Genomic DNA, 20,916 nt, shown 5'->3' on the forward strand with positions numbered 1-20,916 from the left:
CGCCGTATAATCAGGCTGTTATGCGGAAGTTGAGACAGGGCATCAGGGCACTGTCCCTTTGAGTCTTTAGCAGGCAGGTGGGACTGGTATAAATGGAGCATCTTGGACACTGGGCTAGTTGGGTTGAAGGGCCTGTTTCTGTGCTGTAAGACTCGGATTCTAATAAGCTGCACTGTAGCAAAATTGAGGATATTGTGCAAGAAGTACTTTGACTGTACTCCATGTTATGAAGCCAATAATCTTGAATCATATGTCATCACTCTGCAAGCTCCTATGTTTTGTTAGTTTATTGTTCATGTGTCTCCATGTTTATCATAAATTTAACCTTTTATTAGGCATGTTTTGCTGCACCTGGCAGGCCTTTCTCATGATTGAAATGGTGAGAAACAATGTTGTTGTGCATAAACTCTGCAGTTTGCAACATGTTGTTTGTATTTGGCTCCATATAGTTAAGCAGAAATTATACAGTGCCCTCCATAATGTTTGGGACAAAGACCTATCAATTATTTATTTGCCTCTGTACTCCACAATTTGAGATTTGTAATAGAAAAAATCACATGTGGTTAAAGTGCACATTGTCAGTTTTATACATTTTGGTTTCACCATGTAGAAATTACAGCTATGTTTATTCATAGTCCCCTCATTTCAGGGCACCATAATGTTTGGGACACATGGCGTCACAGGCATTTGTAATTGCTCGGGTATGTTTAATTGCCTCCTTTATGCAGGTATAAGAGAGCTTTCAGCACCTAGTCTTTCCATCACCTTTGGGAACTTCTTTGCTGTTTATCAACATGAGGCCCCAAAGTTGTGCCAGTGTGAAAGTCAAAGAAGCCATTATGAGACTAAGAAACAAGAATAAACTGTGGGAGACATCAGCCAAACCTTAGGCTTACCAAAATCAACTGTACCTTACACCATTAAGAAGAAAGAGAACACTGGTGACCTTACTAATCGGAAAAGGACTGGCAGGCCAAGGAAGACCTCCACAGCTGATGACAGAAGAATTCTCTCCATAATTAAAAAAAATCCCCAAACACCTGTCTGACAAGTCAGAAAAACTCTTCAGGAGTCAGGTGTGGATTTGTCAATGACCACTATCTGCAGAAGACTTCAGGAACAGAAATACAGGAGGCTACACTGCAAGATGCAAACCACTGGTTAGCTGCAAAAATAGGATGGCCAGATTACAGTTTGCCAAGAAGTACTTAAAAGAGCAACCACAGTTCTAGAAAAAAGGTCTTGTGGACAGATTCTTCTTGCATATGGTATTTGTGCACATCGGGTTGATTGCATTAGTCGAAACAGGGTGGACCACGTGAAGGTTGCAATCTCCTACCGCTGTGGACAGATGAAACGAAGATTAACTATATCAGAGTGAAGCCAAGACGAAGTATGGAGGAGAGAAGGAACTGCCCAAGATCCAAAGCATACCACCTAATCTGTGAAATACGGTGGTGGGGGTGCTAAGGCTTGGGCACGTATGGCTGCTAAATTGGTACTAGGTACTAGGCTCACTTATCTTCATTGATGTTAACTGCTGATGGTAGTAGTATGATGAATTCTGAAGTGTATAGACACACCCTATCTGCTCAAGTTCAAACAAATGCCTCAAAACTGGCCGGCAGGTTCATTCTACAGCAAGACAATGATCCCAAACATACTGCTAAAGCAACAAAGGAGTTTTACAAAGCTAAAAAAATTGTCAATTCTTGAGTGGCCAAGTCAATCACCTGATCTGAACCCAATTGAGCATGCCTTTATATGCTGAAGAGAAAACTGAAGGGGACTAGCCCCTAAAACAAGCATAAGCTAAAGAGGCTGCAATACAGGCCTGGCAGAGCATCACCAGAGAAGACACCCAAGCAACTGGTGATGTGCATGAATCGCAGACTTCAAGCAGTCATTGCATGCAAAGGGTAGCAACAAAATACTAAACTTGACTACTTTCATTTCCATGACATTGCTGTGTCCTAAACATTATGGTGCCCTGAAATGGGGGGACTATGTATAAACACTGCTGTAATCTACATGGTGAAACCAAAATGTATAAAAATGGCCTTTATTAAAATCTGCCAATGTGCATTTTAACCACATATGATTTTTTTTAATGTTACAAATATATCAGCCATGATCACATTGAATGGTGGTTTTTGGCTCAAAGGGCCAAATGGCCTACTCCTGCACCTATTGTCTATAAATCTCAAATTGTGGAGTACATTGGCAAATAAATAAATCATGGGTCTTTGTCCCAAACATTATGGAGGGAACTGGATATAATACATTATGTAGCAAATAATACAATCCCATATAGTGTATTTTTGTTTAAGGAAGTAAAATATTTGGCTAGATTTAATTAGGAAATAACTATCATAGAAATGTGCTTAATAGTTCAACTTCAAAGCAAATAGTACATGATGAGTGGCAGGTTGTGCAGGCAATCAAGGATGAATTCTTTATCAATATTCCTGTTTTATTTGTATTAGCTGAGCATCAAAGTCACTGAAGTAATACACTGTAAATATTGTGAGTATAACATGCAGTATTCACTTTGACAGATGATAAAGAGGAATATGAATAATGCCAGGAGAATGGCTTCACATCCAACACTACCTTACTGTGAGTTTACATGTAGAATGTTTAATGCTGTATGTTTGTGACAGTCAACATTGAATATCAGTGTCATTGCTTCCATCATCATGAATTGCTCAAGATCAGGTTTGAATGTGTTTCTGTCCTAGAGTTAATACGCAATTTAAGATGATCATTTTAGAATTACTAAACTGCCTTTAAAATGCAGCAACTTTATATGGGACTATAAATCCCATAGAATTCAAAGAAGACATCTTATTTTACTTTCTTATATCTTTTCTTTCTTTTTTGTTTCTTGTTTTTTTTTTGGGGGGGGGGTTTCTCCTTGATCCTTTTTTTTAAATCTCTTTTTCAGGTTTTACGTTTCTACGGATCTCTCTTGATCACTCTCTCACGCACTTACTATAGCAATGTTACAACATTTTGAGATTTTAAAAATCAAGTCTTTAATTTATCCCATCAGATAAAGCATAAAAAGAAGTTTAATTTGACACCTAATTCACTTTCATATCTTCAGTATTAAAAAGGTTATGGCCATTTTCATACTCAGAAATTGGCATCTTGTTCCCTATTGCATTTTCATTGACTTAACACAAAAGCTGTGATCGAGAACATTTAAAAGCCCATAACTTTCTTAAAATTTAAGAGAACTGAAAGAAATTTTCAGTTAATATAGATTGAAGCATTCTGAAACAAATATGAACAATCTTACTTAGATGACTTGAAATTAAAGCATATAGTTAGTTAGTTACCTAATTGTAGCTAATTACAAATTTCAATTACTAGATCTAAACATCTATCCATTTCTTAAGAATAGATTAACATTTTTAAATAGCCTAAGTGTCCAAATAACATTCACACAAGAATTCAGAATATAACATAATTTTAAAATCTCATTGTCATGGGTTTATAGGCCAAATGGAAGGAATTTAATGTTTAATACCTGTAAATTAATGGCCATTTAAATCAGCTTGCGAGTGAGATTTTCTGGAACGGAACCATTTGGAACATTGAGGTTGCGGTGATTTAGTCCCCATATCGGCAGCAAATACACTGCCGGTTCGTTCGGGGAAAAAATCACCGTTTCGCAACTTAAAATGTGAATTAAATACATCTTAAGAAACACTTTTATACATAAAAATAAATTACTTTCTTTTACCTGTCCCCTACATAAAATCCGGCCCCGTTGTCGGCATTGACGGCTTCAGAAGCTGATTTTAAAATAACTCCAGCGATTAACTTGTCGGGCGAATTTTTTTTAAAAACACACAGAACGGCCGTCGTAACGATTCTTTAGCAACATCTTGCACTTCAACAAAATATAATTCAGGACCAGGTCAGAAAAAAAACGCGTTTTAACCCTGCCCCCCCCCCCCAAACGCGCCAAAATCGCGTACACGTCCAGTGGCAGAATTGCAGCGTCGCTGAAGGTAAGTATTGTAACATACCTACCAGTTGGGCCGATGGGCCTGTTGCTGTTATGTATGACTTGATGATTCTATGACACTATGATGTCCAATTTCTTAGTTGTTTCATCTACGCAGTTTAGCAAGATGATGCTGGCCCTATTTTCTTACAACCTATTCAAAACCACCTCAGATAAAATCTGCCGTATCATCATGTTTACTGAGTTCAGAGCTTCCTGGTCATGACATCGGAGACTATCTATATTTTTATTTACAAATATAGTGACTCAAACTAGTCATCTGCTGCAGCCAACAATTGTAATAGCTCTTTGATATCAAGGTCACCTCTAAATTAGGCAACTCTGCAACAGGATCCTATCAAACTATCACAAGGGACATTTTTCTGTTGAAAATAAAATCTGCAACTCAATCCTGCATTTCAATGACTGAGACCATGTTTGACGGAAGACACATCTTTATCACCTTCCCAAGGGATAGGTATTACCACAGGGAAAGGCCATATAGCTATATAACCAAGCATGTTTTCCACGTATGCTGTGTAGGATAGAAAATACCAATGTGGCCTGTAGGACTCCAGCATAATGTTACAACAGTCCTCATACATATATGAACATGAACACTCCATTAACAACCAGGTGGTTTTTGACCACAATCTTGCTGTCAACCAAATAACATTGATGATATTCCATACCTATGATAATTTTATTCCACGGTGCCTGCATTTTTGAGTGCTGAGAGACTTGTAGAAAATCAGAACTATCATTTATATTATCTTGCATGGATCCAATTCAAACCAGCACAGTTGATGGTGAAAATAGAATCAGCCTGCATCACCAACTGGCAAATGCTCAGAACGGGTGTGAGATCCTTATTTTCTATCACTTCTTCACCCAGACAATGTTTTAACATGTCAAAGGCCAGTTAGACAAGGTACCACATAGTAAGTGAAGTCCAAGATTCTTTACCCCAGCGGAAAAGTCAATGCCATATTAAAAAAAACCAAAAATCATTAATGATAATAAAATACAAAATCAAAATACAAAATGGTCATTTTAAAATAAAAATGTACACTTTCAGCATTGATGCATCGCAGTAGTGTTACATGGGACGCCTCCACTGTTTTCCATCATTGCCTTTGTACCATTAAAGGTAAAAAACATCTTAAACAACATTAGATTAAAAACTGGAGAACAAGGAAATTAATTAAAAAGCGAAACTAAGGAACAATAAATAAAACAAAGAACAGGGAAGAATATCACTGCCAGTAAGACTGGATATAAATATTATAAGATTATTTAAAAAATAAAGTAAATGCTGTGGATTTTGATTTGTCATGATTAATCTTTTCAGAAGCTTTTTATGTCTATGTACTAATGGAAATCTGGCAGAGAGTGAGTCAGTGTCGAATGCTTACTGCATATGTTTTGTTTTCTGTCTGGGATTATTATGAACCCATTTTGCATAAAGTATTTTATCTTGAAAAATCTATAAACATAATGTAAGTCATCAACATTTATCACGGGAGGGTTTAAAATTAAGAATTTTGTAGATTTATCTGTTTCATTTCTTAATGGTGCTAATGTTATTACATTTCAAAGTGGGCTGTATTTTATGATGATTGGGTGCTTGGGCATAAGATAAGCTGACCAGACGGTAATGTTTGATATCTGTCAGCACCTACCATCTGATGAGGGTTTCAGAGATAGCTTAGTTACATGCTTGCCAGTCAAAAATATATATAAAAAAACACTTTCAGTACATACCACATAATGTAGTAGAGTAGTTAAAGCTAACAGAACAGATTCTTAAGTGATGTGTAAGCTGTTATTTAAGGTTTTCATCCCATGACACATTGTGTTTGTGTGTTGCAATATAGTTTAAATAGAGATCATAAGAAGCCTTTTCACTGGAATCCATTGTTCACTGATCAAGCTTAGAAATCTACAGCTCAAAATTCAACATAATACATTTTGGACTCAGAAAATACAAACTTATATTATGGAATGTGTACATTGATCCAAAATAACCCTCTGAGTAAGCAACAGTATCTTTCTATAATTATATTGAATATTTTGCATTCAATTCCTAAATTTGTAAACAAAATACTTTTATTATGGAGTAAGTCCACAACAAGTGATAATGACTTTAACTGTAATTATGACATATTTGCAATAAGCAGAAATATGCACAATAGTGACCTACCCTTCCTAAATGTTTGATGAACATAGGTTACAAATAAGTGACAGTCTGCAATAATACTGTGAGTGTTAGAAATGGTACAGAGGCAAGTGTATTTCTCTCAAATTCACAATATGGATTGTGGATCAGATTGCAATTAAAGTTTTCATTTATGGGTTCTTAACTCTTTTCACAGGGCTCAAAATAGAAGGCAATGCTTATGGAGTTACCAAATGTAAAAGCACTGATTTGGATCTTTACTGACTACAAGTGTGACATATTATATTGGATAGTCATCAAAAATGGATGCAGCCTTTGCAGCAAATGATTAACCTGAACCTTTTATTTCTGAGATTAAATTTGGTGACAATTGCGAACTTACATGATTGTTGTGAACTGCCATCACTAATCATTCATTGTCTCAAAGTCTTCATAGGGGAGACAATATTGTAAGTGCCTGGAAACAATTACATTTACAGCTAACCCGCATCTTTTTAAGAGACCAATGATTGCAGAAGTTGATTGCAGCAGCTCTGAAACTTTTTCTGCTACACACAAGTTACAGAAGCCAATTAACTTACAAACCTGCACGTCTTTGGAATGTGGGAGGAAATTGCAGCACCCGAAGAAAACCTATTACACAAGTCACAGTCACAAGGAGAACGTACAAACTCCCACAGACAGCACCATTGTCAGGATTGAACCCGGGTCTCTGGCACTGTAAGACAGCAACTCAACCTCTGCGCCACTGTATTGAAGGCCAAACTGGAGATACTTCCAGGATCACCAGGGGTTAGAAATTCCTCCTGAAAATTATCATGTGGTGCTCACATTACTGGGAAAGCAATCCAGAAGTATGGGTAGCAAACATAGATTTCAACTCCACCATTGTCTGAGAAATAAAATCTCAGAAACAGTGACCATGAAATTAATGTATTGCTACTAAAGCCCAGTTGATTCACTGCTGTCCTTACTGTTTTTGCCCAATCTTATTCTTGATGTGATCTGTACACTGGCACCAAATGAAGAATTCAGAGATGACAAAGTTCTGTTGACTTCAACAAGGTCATCTCTTAGCATCCAAGGGTGTGTCTAAATCAAAGGAATAGTCACACAAACTAGTCAAGAAATCTATATAACTAAAAGTCTCATCTTGACCACTTCCTGTCTGTGCTGTATATTGATTTTAGAAAAAAACACTACCATAAATCACTATGATTTTTGGCCATCTTACTCACAGTCCTCCTCCGCTGAGGCAGCCCTGAGGATTTTTCCGATCGATGAAAAATAAAAAAAGTTATGAGTGTTTAAAAGATCTTGAGATCAGCTGATTGGTCCTCTTGCCGGTCAATCAACACCGGGGTTTCAGGACTATAAAACCACGGATGCCTGGACGTGAGTCAGTCACTCTGGAAGATCGCGAGGTAGAGTCCACAACTGTGATTAGTAAGCATGCAGGTACAGCAGGCAGTGAAGAAAGTGAATGGCATGTTGGCCTTTATAACAAGAGGAATCGAATATAGGAGCAAAGAAGTCCTTCTGCAGTTGTACAGAGCCCTAGTGATACCACACCTGGAGCATTGTGTGCAGTTTTGGTCCCCTAATTTGAGGAAGGACATTCTTGCTATTGAGGGAATGCAGCGTAGGTTTACAAGGTTAATTCCCGGGATGGCGGGACTGTCATATGCTGAGAGAATGGAGCAGCTGGGCTTGTACACTCTGGGGTTTAGAAGGATGAGAGGGTATCACATTGAAACATATAAGATTGTTAAGGGTTTGGACATGCTAGAGGCAGGAAACATGTGTCCGATGTTGGGGGATTCCAGAAACAGGGGCCACAGTTTAAGAATAGGGAGTAAGCCATTTAGAACGGAGACGAGGAAACACTTTTTCTCACAGAGAGTGGTGAGTCTGTGGAATTCTCTGCCTCAGAGGGTGGTGGAGGCGGGTTCTCTGGATGCTTTCAAGAGAGAGCTAGACAGCGCTCTTAAAAATAGTGGAGTCGGGGGATATGGGGAGAAAGCAGGAACGGGATACTGATTGGGGATGATCAGCCATGATCACATTGAATGGCGTTGCTGGCTCGAGGGGCCGAATGGCCCACTCCTGCACCTATTGTCTATTGTCTATTATCTATTGTGATTCTAAGCTGTGAAATTGAATTTGGTGGCCTGCACTCTGCTCGAAATGCTGTGAAATTGAATTTGGTGGCCTGCACTCTGCCTGAAATGCTGTGAAATTGGGTTTGGTGGCCTGCACTCTGCCTGAAATGCTGTAAAATTGAGTTTGGTGGCCTGCACTCTGCCTGAAATGCTGTGAAATTTAGTTTGGGGCCTGCACTCTGCCTGAAATGCTGTGAAATTGAGTTTGGTGGCCTGCACTCTGCTTGAAATGCTATGAAATTGAGTTTGGTATACAATCAATACAATACAATCAGTTTTATTCGTCACTTGCACATAAAGTGCAAGTTAAATGAATTTGCCAGTAGCGGTACAATGAATAAGAACACACAAAAACACAATAAAAATTTAACACAAACATCCACCACAGCATTCATCACTGTGGTGGAAGGCACAAAATTTGGCCAGTACTTCTCCATTTTCCCCCGTGGTCGGGACCTCAACCATCCGCAGCCGCCGCTGCGGGCATCCAGATGAGTGAAAGTCCAGGTAAGTCCTGAAACGGTGCCTCCCCCACCGGAGACCGCGGCTTCAGGTTCGTGTAGGCCGCAGGCCGGCGGTCGAAGATTTAAAGTTCCCGCCGCTCCGCAGCCAGAAGCACTGCAGACCGCAGGGCCGGCGTTCGAAGCTCCCCTCCAGGGATCCCCGGCGAGGGACCTCGCTCCTGATGGTAAGTTGCCACCGCGCCCGCGGTAAAAGTAGGCCGCGGGCCGGCGGTGGTGGCTTCTTCTCCTCCCGGATCCCCAATGAGGGATCCCAGGCTGCGGACGCCGCGCCAGCTGGAGCTCTGCAGACCGCAGCTTCAGGCTGCCGTGGGCCAGCAAACAGAGCGCTCCCCTCCGGCGAGCCCCACCGAGGGCTCGCCTGCTCAGCGACGAGAGTCCACGCTGTGCCCGCCGCTGAAGCCCCAGGTGCTTCTCCAGGAAAGGCCGCACCGATCCTCGATGTTAAGCCACGGGGGAAGCAACATGGAAAAAGTCGCCTCTCCATGGAGGAGGCGACAGAAGCGGTTTCCATAAGTTTACAGAGACAAGTTTTGCAGCCTACAAATAATTGATTTATTTGAAATAGTGAACCTGCCATATTTAATATAAATATTCAATTTTAGAACATAGAACAGTACAGCATAAGAACAGGCCCTTCGTCTCCCAATGTCTGTGACAAACATGATGCCAAGACCATCTCTTATCTACCTGCACATAATTCATATCCCCCCATTTCCTGCATAGCCATATGCCTATCAAAACGTTCCTTAAATGGCACCATTGTATTTGCTTCAACCACCACCCCCAGCAGAGTGTTCTAGGTACTTAACACCATTAAAAAAAAAGTTGCCCTGCACATCTCATTTAAACCTTGTCCCTCTCACCTTGAAGTATCTGATTTTTACATCTTGGGAAAACAGTTTTGACTGTCTACCCTATTTGCGCCTCTCATAATTTTGTATACATCTATCAGGTCTTCTTGCGGGGTAGGAGATTGCAAGTTTTACATGGTCCACCCTGTTTTGACTAATGCAATCAACCCGACGTGCACAAACAAAAGATCAAATACAACAAGTTGACCTCAAAATTTAGACTGTGCACGCTATACGCAAGAAGAAGAAGAAGGTCTCCTTGCAACCTCCATGTTCTAAAGAAAACAATCCAAGTCTGTCCAACCTCTCCCTGTAGCTGATACCCCCAATCCAAACCCCCTCTGCACCCTTTCGAATGCGTCCAATTCCTTCCTCAAATGAGACGACAAGAATGGCACACAATACTCTAAATGATACCTCACTAAAGTTATATAAGGCTGGATCATGTCTTCCTGACTCTGATAATACCCTGACTGATGAAAGTAAACATACTATATGCTTTTTTTACCACACCATTTACTTATATTGTCACTTTCAGGACTTAGAATCCAAGATCCCTTATTCATTGGAACCAAATTTCTGGTTTTCAGCACATTTTATCTGTGATATGGTTCAAAAAGTTCTCCTGAACTTTTCTTCAACAGGCAGATTAAAATGTTACGATCATGATGGAGGATATTTTGGAGAGTAATCCCAAGGACCTCATTTTGTGTGTGAAAACTGGTCTTTCTACACCTTGAACTTTGAGTCATCAGCTTGAATCTCAAATGGTGAGTGATGGCGAACATATCATAATGTCATGGAAAAGCACTTTGCAGGATTGATAGCCCTGCCATTATATGATGTGACACTGATATCATTTGACAGCATTCTGCAGATTTTGTAATCAAGAGGAAAGTAATATACTTCCTTTGTAACACAAACGCTGAAGTAATTTAACATTTTAGAATGATAAAAATTGCCCCCTAAAGTTAAGTAGTATCATCTGCAGGCCATAAATGCCAGTATACTTGCTATGATATTTTCCTAATTTTTTTTTGTTATATTTTTCCTTATTCATCATTACAAGGAAGACAACCACCAAATATTGCCCATCACTACACTGTTAACATATCATTCAGGAAGATGGAGTATTTTGTATCCGCACAGATAATTGGAGTTAAAAAAAAGAAAGTTTTGGAATTGCTCAAGAGTTCAAGCAATGTATTTAGCACTTTAATTTATTTGTTAGATTTCTAATAACTGCAACTTATTTGCTTCTGGTTACTGTTGGATGCTGAAATAATGTAACTTTCAATGAAAGTGTAGCAACTATAGTAATGTGGAAAAATTGGCAACTAATTTGTGTGCATTAAATCCCACATTTATTACTAAACAAAATTACGAATTAAGTTTTTTTGGTTTAACAGATATTGGTTGATCAACTCACCAGGAAAAGCATTCTTTATTTCTCACAACAAATTATTTATGTTCACCTAAAAGAAAAAGAAGGGCTCAGTCTAATGCCCACTATTTTCTAATTTATCAGCTTCGTAGAGCATACAACAAGAACAAGCCCTTCGGCCCATAACGCCTGTACTAAACATGATGCTCAGTTAAATTAATCTCTGCCTGCAAGTGATCCATAACCCTCCATAACCCTCCATTCCCTGCATACCCATGTCGCCATCTAAAAGTCTCTTAAACACCACTACTGTATCTGCCTCCACCACCACTCCGGCAGCGCATTCCAGGCACCGACCACTCTCTTTAAAAAAAACTTGCCCACACATCTCCTTTAAACTTTGCCCATCTCAACTTAAAGTATGGTATTGGAGGGTCAAGAGTCAAGAGTGCTTTCTTGACATATGTCCCGTATGGGACAATGAAACATTGTATATAACGGGGAAAAAAAGAAAAAGTTAAAAAATATATATATATAGTGTAAATAACAAATAATAATATAGTCTTTTGCAGTTCGGAGCTCAAAGCTTATTTGTTGTGTTTAATAGCCTGATGGCTGTGGGGAAGAAGCTGTTCCTGAACCTGGACGTTACAGTCTTCCTGATGGCAGTGGCGGGATAAGTGTGTGGCCAGGATGGTGTGGGTCCTTGATGATTTTGGCTGCCTTTTTGAGGCAGCGATTACGATAGATCCCTTCGACGGTGGGGAGGTCAAAGCCGGTGATGGGCTGGGCAGTGGTCACAAATTTTTGTGGTATTTTTCGCTCCTGGACATTCAAGTTGCCGAATCAGGCCACGATGCAACCAGTCAGAATGCTCTCTACCGTGCACCTGTAGAAGTTTAGGAGAATGCTCTTCGACATGCCAAATCTCTGTAATCTTCTCAGGAAGTAGAGTCGCTGATGTGCCTTATTTACAATTGCATCGGTGTGCTGGGTCCAGGAAAGATCTTCCGATATATGCACACCCAGGAATTTGAAGTTATTGACCCTCTCCACCATCTGTTGATATAAACAGGATTGTGGGTCCTCATCCTTCCCCTACTAAAGTCCACAATCAGTTCCTTGGTCTTACTGATGTTGAGAGCCAGGTTGTAGTGCTGGCACCATTTGGTCAGTCGGTCGATCTCACTTCTATACTCTGACTCGTCCCCATCTGTGATTCGTCCAACCACAGTGGTATCATCGGCGAACTTGATGATTGAGTTCGCACTATGACCGGCCACGCAGTCATGGGTATAGAGTGAGTAATGCAGGGAGCTGAGCACGCAGCCCTGAGGTGCTCCCATACTAATTGTTACTGAGGATGAAGTGGTTCCTCCAATTCGAACAGACTGTGGTCTGTGGATGAGGAAGTCAAGGATCCAATTGCAGAGGCATGCGCAGAGGCCCAGTTCCGTGAGCTTGGTAACGAGCTTGGAAGGGATGATGGTATTAAACGCCGAGCTGTAGTCTATAACTAACAGTCTGACGTAGGTGTTTTTATTGTCCAAGTAGTCCAGTGCGGAGTGGAGAGCCAATGAAATTGTATCTATCGTTGACCTGTTGTGCACGTTTTGACACAGAGAAGACATTAATAGCATTCAGAAAACATTGGCAAGTTCCTTAACAGAATGAATAGACAGAAGCTTATCAATACAATCTTATCTTCAGACCTGTCAAAGTATTTAGGGCCAACGTGATTGCACAGCATCTTTGCAGTGTCAACATGACTCTTTTAGCTGTGTGGTAGCATAATAGTTAAAGCACTGAATTTGTACTCAGAGCTGTAAGTTTAAATTCCATCCTGGTAGCTGAGGAATTTAAACTAACGTGATGAAACACATCTGGAATATAAAGCTTGCATCATAAATGGCATTCATGAAATCACTAGAAGGTAGAAAGTACATATCCAGTTCACTAACGTCTTCCATCGTTGAAATTTGTTGTCCACACCTCATCTGGCCTATGTACAGTATGATTCCCATCACCATACATCCCATCTCCCCCTTCCCCCCCTACCCTGCTTTCTTTCAGAAATATGTAACTTGATAGAAAAGTTCAAAAGATGGTGGGAGAAGGCTAACATGGAGAGAAAACGGGAGGATATGCCTAATGTCATTTCATTTGAAAAAATATTTACTTTCCTATTGCAGTTGACAGGTCCATCAGTTCTTTTTCCCAGCAGAAAATTACTTTCCAGTAACATAAATTAAAAGTTTATGTGTGTATTCTCATCCCCAATATTGGATTCTTTTCTCTCACTCTCTCTAGAATGAAATAAGTGTAGATTATTAATGCATGATCCTCAGTGCTACATATGCTGCTGGTCAACAAAATCAGAATGTAACAATGCTGTTGATTACTCCTCACCTGGTGCACATCACTTTCTATAGGCTCTCAATCCTGGACTGACTCTATGCTTAACCAACAAATAAAATATAAAATCAATATTAACAGTATAATCCAATGATATGTGGTTACAGATTCCGAATTGCTCTAGGATATTTCATAAACTTCTAGCTTCTGTAACATATAAAAAACACATTCAAAATTCACAGTTAATGTATAGCTGTCAGAGAACAAGAATATTTCCCGCAACAACAGATGGATCCCTTTAACATGTTCGTCTGAGATTAAATTGGTAAACCTGCCAATAGCGCCAAAATTAACACAGTAGAGTGTCAATAAAATACATGAATCAGTGTTAAGATGTCAGCCCTTTCTTGCTCCACTAGTGCAATGCCTTAATTAGTTACATTAATTACAGTCTATGTTTGTGATGTAAATGAAGATTAAAGGTTCTACAAAATAATGTCTATTATATCAGTTCACAAAGTGGCTCTCAAATCCAAATACCAATAGAAAGCTGAAGATGATAATGGGAACCTGCAGACTTCTGAAATTATTCACACAGAGCATTTCCACAATAGGAAAGGCTGCTGGCATGTGGATTTCAGCGAATGATATAAACACTTAATTTTCCTTTATTACCGAAGTTTTGCCTCCCAGACGGCAGACTGCAGTGTTTAGAGAAATCAGTCTATTTATCATTCAACTCTACATGCACCATCCTCCCTTCCATAATAAACTGTGATAGGGTCTGTGTTCCATCATGGATTGAATATATAAATTTAACTCAAATGCCATCCAAAGAATTTATGAATCTTGCTTAATAATCAGCTTTGGGCACTTCTTAGGAAACAGAATCACATTTGGAAGATTCAAAGGTCTTCTAAATAGCCCAGGGGAGCCAACCTTGCATTCATTAGAGATGAATCCTCACTGCTGAAAGGATTCTCTGTCAGAGGTAAAACAGTTCAGACCGTACTTCCTCCAAACAACAGCGATGCTTTTGGTTTATCTCTTCAAACCATCAGGAAAAATATTAATACAGTTTGGGAAAGATAATTTGCATTCTTTTGTTGTTTGAAAATGTTGAAGAGCACAGGTTTTATTTGCTTTCTGACACATTTGACAGTTCAATAAAGTAGCTGAAAGTTGTCAATTTTTAGAATGTCAGTTAGCTAAGGGTTAAGGCACCAGCATCATTGGCTTTCTTGTTTCTATGCAGCTGAATATTCTCCTTATGACAGTTTAAATCAAAGTGGTTACAGCAAAATTCCATTCTAAGCATCCTGCAGAGTGCTAACATTCATCTTCAACTGACATCTGTTGAGAAATTTCAATAACTTAATGGTTATAAGGTTTGTGGGGGATAATAAAGAGATTATGACATAAAAAATGCTGAGCCCTCATGGGGGAAATGGCTCGCATAAACTTTTGAATTTTGTAATTCAAAGTAATGCAGTTTCTGACGCTCCAGAGACAAAACATTTATGGTGTGCAATAAGCATTTAAAAACTGATGTATAACAAATTTCACTGGTGTCAATAGCAGAAACTGTATATTATCATTCTGAATCTTTGTGCTGCCTCCATCTTATGCAAGTTGCAATGGAAAGGTTTTTCTCAACAAATTCTTCTTTTGTATTTGTTTTCTTGTGTAAGGAGATGGGGGAGTAAACAACACATGGAATTGGAGATGCTGTTTCCAAAAAAACACAAAGTAACTCAGGTGGAGTCAAACAGCATATTCTCTGGAGGACATGGATAGGTAGTGTTTTAGTTTGGGTCCCTTCTTCAGACTGATTGTATTGAGGGGAGCCTGAAGAATTATTCTGAAGAACGGGCTCATCACTAGAGCGAAAATTTTGCCATAAATGCCATGTGCCTTTTCATGCCTTTTTTTTTGATGATTTCACCTAGATAATGCCCTTTTCACGATCGAGTGCCTAAATCAGCCTTTTTTTTGCCATTTTGCTAAAAGATCGTGCTATTTTCTCTAGTTGTGCCGTGATTACAATGACGTTTTCTAGGTTAACACGTTATTAATGTTATAATTAATGTATTAACATAGTATAACTTACATGAAAATTTCCACCACTGTGGCGAATCCGGGGGCGCCACCGTCGGTCGTTCATTTGTTCGTGCCGCTGCCCGCTGGATCAGTCTTCCCCAAGATCTATTTAAGAAAGAACTGCAGTTGCTGGAAAAATCGAAGGTAGACAAAAAATGCTGGTGAAACTCAGCTGGTGAGGCAGCATCTATGGAGAGAAGGAATAGGCGACCAACAGAGGGGGGAGCTATGTGACGAACAACTGGCACCGGTCTTCACAGACATTTTCAACCAGTCCCTGCAAACCTGTACTGTCCCTGCCTGCTTCAAAGTCTCCACTATTGTTTCTGTACCCAAAAAGGCAAGGATTACTGGTCTTAATGATTAGAGGCCTGTCGCACTGACCTCTGTAGTCATGAAGACCCTTGAAAGGCTTGTGCTGGCCAAGCTTAAAAATATCACAAACCTCCTGCTGGTCCCGCTACAGTTTGCATATCAGGCCAATAGATCTGTCGATGATACAGTCAACCTGGGCTTGCACTATATCCTCCTGCACCTCGACCGCCAGGGGACCTATGCGAGGATTTTTTGTTGATTTTAGCTATTTATTCAAAACCATTGTGCCATCTACAACACTCCAAACTTTCCGAGTTGACTGTGCCTGAACCCCTCTGTCGGTGGATTACCAGCTTCCTGACAGACAGGAAGCAGCATGTGAGGCTGGGAAAGCGCATCTCGGACCCGCAAACCCTCAGCATAGGAGCACCGCTCTCCTCTACTCTCTCTACACCAATGACTGCACCTCCACTACCACCTCTGTCAAGCTTCTCAAGTTTGCAGACGACACAACCCTGATTGGACTGATCCAGGAGGGGGAGGAATCTGCCTACAGACAGGAAGTGTCACAGCTGGCATCTGGTGCCATTGCAACAACCTGGAGTTCAATGCTCTTAAGATGTGGAATTGATTGTAGACTTTAGGAGAGCTCCCCCTCCCCTCACCCCACTCACCAACACCACAGCCACATTTGTGGAGTATTTTAAATTCCTGGGAACCATCATCTCCAAGGACCTTAAGTGGGGGGCTACCATCGGCTCCACAGTCAAAAAGGCACAACCAAGGATGTACTGCCTGTGACAGCTGAGAAAGCACAATCTGCCACAGGCAATGATGGTCCAATTCTATACGACCATCATAGAGTCTGTCCTCACCTTCTCCATCATGGACTGGTTTGGCTCAGCCACCAAGCACGACACCCGGAGGCTGCAGCGAATCATCCGATCAGCTGAGAAGGTTATTGGCTGCAACCTTCCCTCCATTGACGAACTGTACACTGCAAGGTCCACAGTCAAACGCGAGTGGATAAGATCATCTCTGACCCCTCTCACCCTGGCCACAAACTCTTTGAATCACTTCCCTCTGGAAGGCGACTCCGGACTGTCAAAGCTGCCACAGCCAGACATAAAAACAGTTATTTTTCCACAAGTAGTAGCTCTACTCAATAACCAAAAATCTGTAGCCTCCTTTTGCTCTGGTATTTTATTTAATTCACATGTTTAATCAATAATGTTTTATTATTAATGTTTAATGTTTTATGTATGATTCTTAACTGTCACTGTATGTCATGTTGTCACTTGCGGGCACAGCACCAGGGCAAATTCCTTGTATGTGAATACTTGGCCAATAAACTTATTCAATTCAATTCAATTCAATTCAATACCCAAGCGAAATATCCAAGCTTGTCTCATGTGGAAATTGGTAAACAAATCTCTAAGAGGTTTTTTAGAGAAATACACAGAGGAACATATACCAAGCGAGTCATCATTATGGAAAAATTATGTTGACAGCAACTTCAACATTGTTTAGAGAATTAGAGATGAAGTTGCATGCAACAAAATATGGATATCAGTAGATGAGACAATCAATGCTGTGGGGAGATATGTTGCCAATGTGGTCATCGGTACACTAAGAGCAAGTCAACCATCAAAGGAGTATTTGTTAACATCGGAAGTATTGGAGAAGTCGAACAGCTCTACAATTGCTGAGTTGCTGTACTTTGGCCAGAAGGTATAAAACACGAGAATGTTCTTCTGTTTGTGACAGATGCAGCTCCGTACATGAAAAAAGTAGCTTGTGCTTCCCCAAAATCTTTTACTCCCCAAAATGTTGCATTTGACATGCTTTGCTCAAGGACTTCATAGAATTGCCAAGCACATACGTAGCTTGTTTCCAAATGTCGATCGTCTAGTTTCCAATGTCAAGAAAATCTTCCTCAAAGCACCGTCAAGTGTGCAATTGGTCAAGGAGAATCTGCTACCTCCTCAGCCTGTTTTGACAAGGTGGGGTACATGGGTCTCTGCTGTACTCTACTATGCTGCAAATTTTGAAAATATAAAATAAATCATCAACTTTTTTGAAGAAGAAGAATCTGCTGCAGTCAGGATCATCAGTGAAATCGTGCAGAAAAAGTCCCTCCACCGCGATCTTGTGATTATTGGTTCCAATTATGCAAACTTCCCACAAGCTATCACTTCCCTTGAGAAACGTGCTGAAACATTAGTGAATAACTTGCAGGTTTTCAACAAAGTAACAGACGATATTCGTAAAGTTCCTGGCGATGTAGGTAAAGACATACAAGGAAAATGTGAGAGAGTGATTTTAGGTAACAAAGATCTTGAAGAAATACAAAACATAGCTAAAGTTCTCAAAGGTAGTTGTTATGCACAAGATATCAACATGAATATAGAGTCTGTAGCTTGTTTCAGGTATGCACCTGTGACCTCAGCTGAGGTAGAAATAATTATTTCACAACTGAAGCCTATTCTGTCTGACAGATGGCATAGTTTAACACCAGATAATTTGAAAATAATGCTAGTAATTATGTGCAACCAGGCAAATTTGGTCATTTAATGTAGTATACCTTTATATTATCATTTTTAACAATATTTTGCTGGTGGAAATACATGCTTTTTATGCCTTTATTTGTCAATAAATGCCTTTCCCATGCCTTTTTTGTAATTTTATTATGCCTTTTTTCCTGCCTATTTCATAGTTTTTTAGTGCCTAAACATTCTGGCTCTACTCATCACCTATCCATGTCCTCCATCCTCCAGCACTTACTGTTTTGTTTAAAGAGTAATGATTCTTTGAGAATCAGAAGCCTTTGAGAACATTATCCGTGTGATTTCTTCATTTATGCTGTTTAACTGTGGAGTCTCCTCACAATGGAGTCACAAAATTACTTTTCCTGCTGTTTTGTTTTGTTTTATTTTATAGACACTAAACTGAAGCCTAGGCACAAGCCAGCTTCAAAATACTGGCTTTGAATGGCTTTGGCATCTCTAACCGAGGAGCACTAGGGTTAATTTTAACATATCCTGCATTTTCTCTTAAACTTAAGCAATCCAGTGCAGTTCACAAGTGGAGCCTGGTCCTAATATCATATGTGCAATTGTCAGACGAGTAATTAGGAAGCTTGAACTGAAAGCATTAAAGGGAAAATTATGCATTGTTGGCGCCAGTTTTCAAATGAAAAAATATATGCCTTTCTGAAATGATTTTGATGTCCCTTTGCGGACATTCCGTATTGCATTGCAACAACTGAAGTACTTTTGAAATCTAATCACTGTTGCAATGGAGGAAACAAGGAACATGAAAGGTCCCAGAATAAGAATGTGTGTTTGTTGTTTACTCAACCAATTTGATAATGAGTGATAAATATTGGGTTGGACATCAGGGATAATGAGGCCTTGGTTTAAAATTGCAGCAAATTAAACCATCCCCAGCAGTGTTACACCCACTAAGTATTACACTATTGATTCAGCCTGCACTATTATACTTAACTATATGGAATGGGTCTCAAACCTGCAACTTCCTGACTCAGAAAGCTCACAACTGTGTCACGGTCAGTACCTCAGTTATCATTTCCAGCACAGTGGCTCTTTGTTACTGGAAATTTAATATCAATTTGTAAGAATCTATGAATACCTCAGCTTGTATGAGTATGTTGTTCTGAAATTCCATTTAGGGCATGATGATTTTGAGTGATATGGTAAGTCTGTTCAACGTTTATTCGTTCTCAGTTACAAGTATTATGGAACTGATGACATCCATTGTCAATATCACCCAAGTTTCAGCCACCAAAGCCTGTAAGCTAAAGTTGGCTGCTCTTGGTCTGCATCATTACCATTCTAGTATTATCAAAACATGAGTCTAAAAATATTAATTATCATTGTAACTGTAAGCGCTGGTATGCGTGACTGTGCTTCAGATACTAAGCGAGTATTAAGTCGGAATCCAGTTCACATTTAGGATTTGGAACTCTGTTTATCTGTCATACTTTCAAATTTATGTCTCTTGTGATAAAACAAAACTACTTCCTTAAACAGTGATAATATAATGAACGGTACCCCGGACGTGGCGTCGAAGGACGAGAAGCCGAAGCAAAGAAGTGGAAGCCAAATAACCGAATGGAAACAAAGCCGAAACGCCAAATAACCGAAAGCTTACGAAGCCGAAACGCGAACTAACCGAACGGGTGGGACGCCTAAAAGCCAACTAACCGAAAGGCTGCGTAGCCAAACAGCAAACACTTTCAAAATGCCACCTACCCGAAAGGCTGGGTTGCCTACAAGCCAACGAACCGAATGCCGCTCAACAGAAAAGTCAAATAACGGACATGACGTTGCCGGGGGCAGGAATTGTCAGCGATTGGTCCAGACCCCCGCATCCATCACATCACTGGCCGGTGGAGACGGGAGGGTGGGGGTCATTTTCCCACACAAGCCATAGGTGACTGGGCAATCTGAACCCAAGCATCAAGTTGTAAGCGACCGAAGGTGCGCATCCCTCGGGAGAGCCCCCACTCACCCACGGCCACAGCCGCCCGCTGCGTCGTCTCCGATTATCTGGTGTATTGTGCGTGGGAGCTTGTGTGCGTTCCGCAGGCAACCAGACGGTAATAAATAAAACGTGTTTCTTGTTGTCAAGGGGGGGGGAGTGGGAGGAGGTAAAATTGTTCGTTGTCATGCACACTTGTCATCGGCCCGCCAGGGAATTTGTGTGTCCCCCCATGTTTTAAAAGCGATTTACTATGCCCCGAGCCATCTGTCCCCGCGGCCGGGGTGGGGGTGAATCACCCGGTGTGGGTATCAGGGTCCAGGGGTCGGAGGGGGGAATCACCCTGGTGTGGGGGTTGGGGTCCGATGGCGGTGCATCGTGGTCAGAGACTCTGGGTGGGTGGAGGGATCAGCCTGTCCCACATCTCCGCTCCACCCGACCCACAGCCCGTCACAGTGCGGCCGCTCAGGGGAGACGTGGCGGAGGGCGGCCGTAGCCGTGGCCGTGGGAGAGTGGGGGCTGTCC

General features: G+C 40.6%; 1 protein-coding gene across 5 annotated transcripts in view; it reads left to right on the plus strand.

Annotated features, from left to right (window-relative positions):
- Nucleotides 1-20,916, plus strand: part of dmxl1 (Dmx like 1) — a 240,997-nt gene that overhangs the window by 184,314 nt on the left and 35,767 nt on the right. For all 5 annotated transcript variants that reach the window (XM_033017479.1, XM_033017480.1, XM_033017481.1 and 2 more), the window contains one exon: nucleotides 2,559-2,619. In XM_033017479.1, coding sequence (XP_032873370.1) covers nucleotides 2,559-2,619 — 61 coding nt within the window. The remainder of the gene's footprint in view (nucleotides 1-2,558; nucleotides 2,620-20,916) is intronic.

Source organism: Amblyraja radiata, chromosome 3 (genome assembly GCF_010909765.2).
Source record: "Amblyraja radiata isolate CabotCenter1 chromosome 3, sAmbRad1.1.pri, whole genome shotgun sequence".
Lineage (NCBI taxonomy): Eukaryota > Metazoa > Chordata > Chondrichthyes > Rajiformes > Rajidae > Amblyraja > Amblyraja radiata.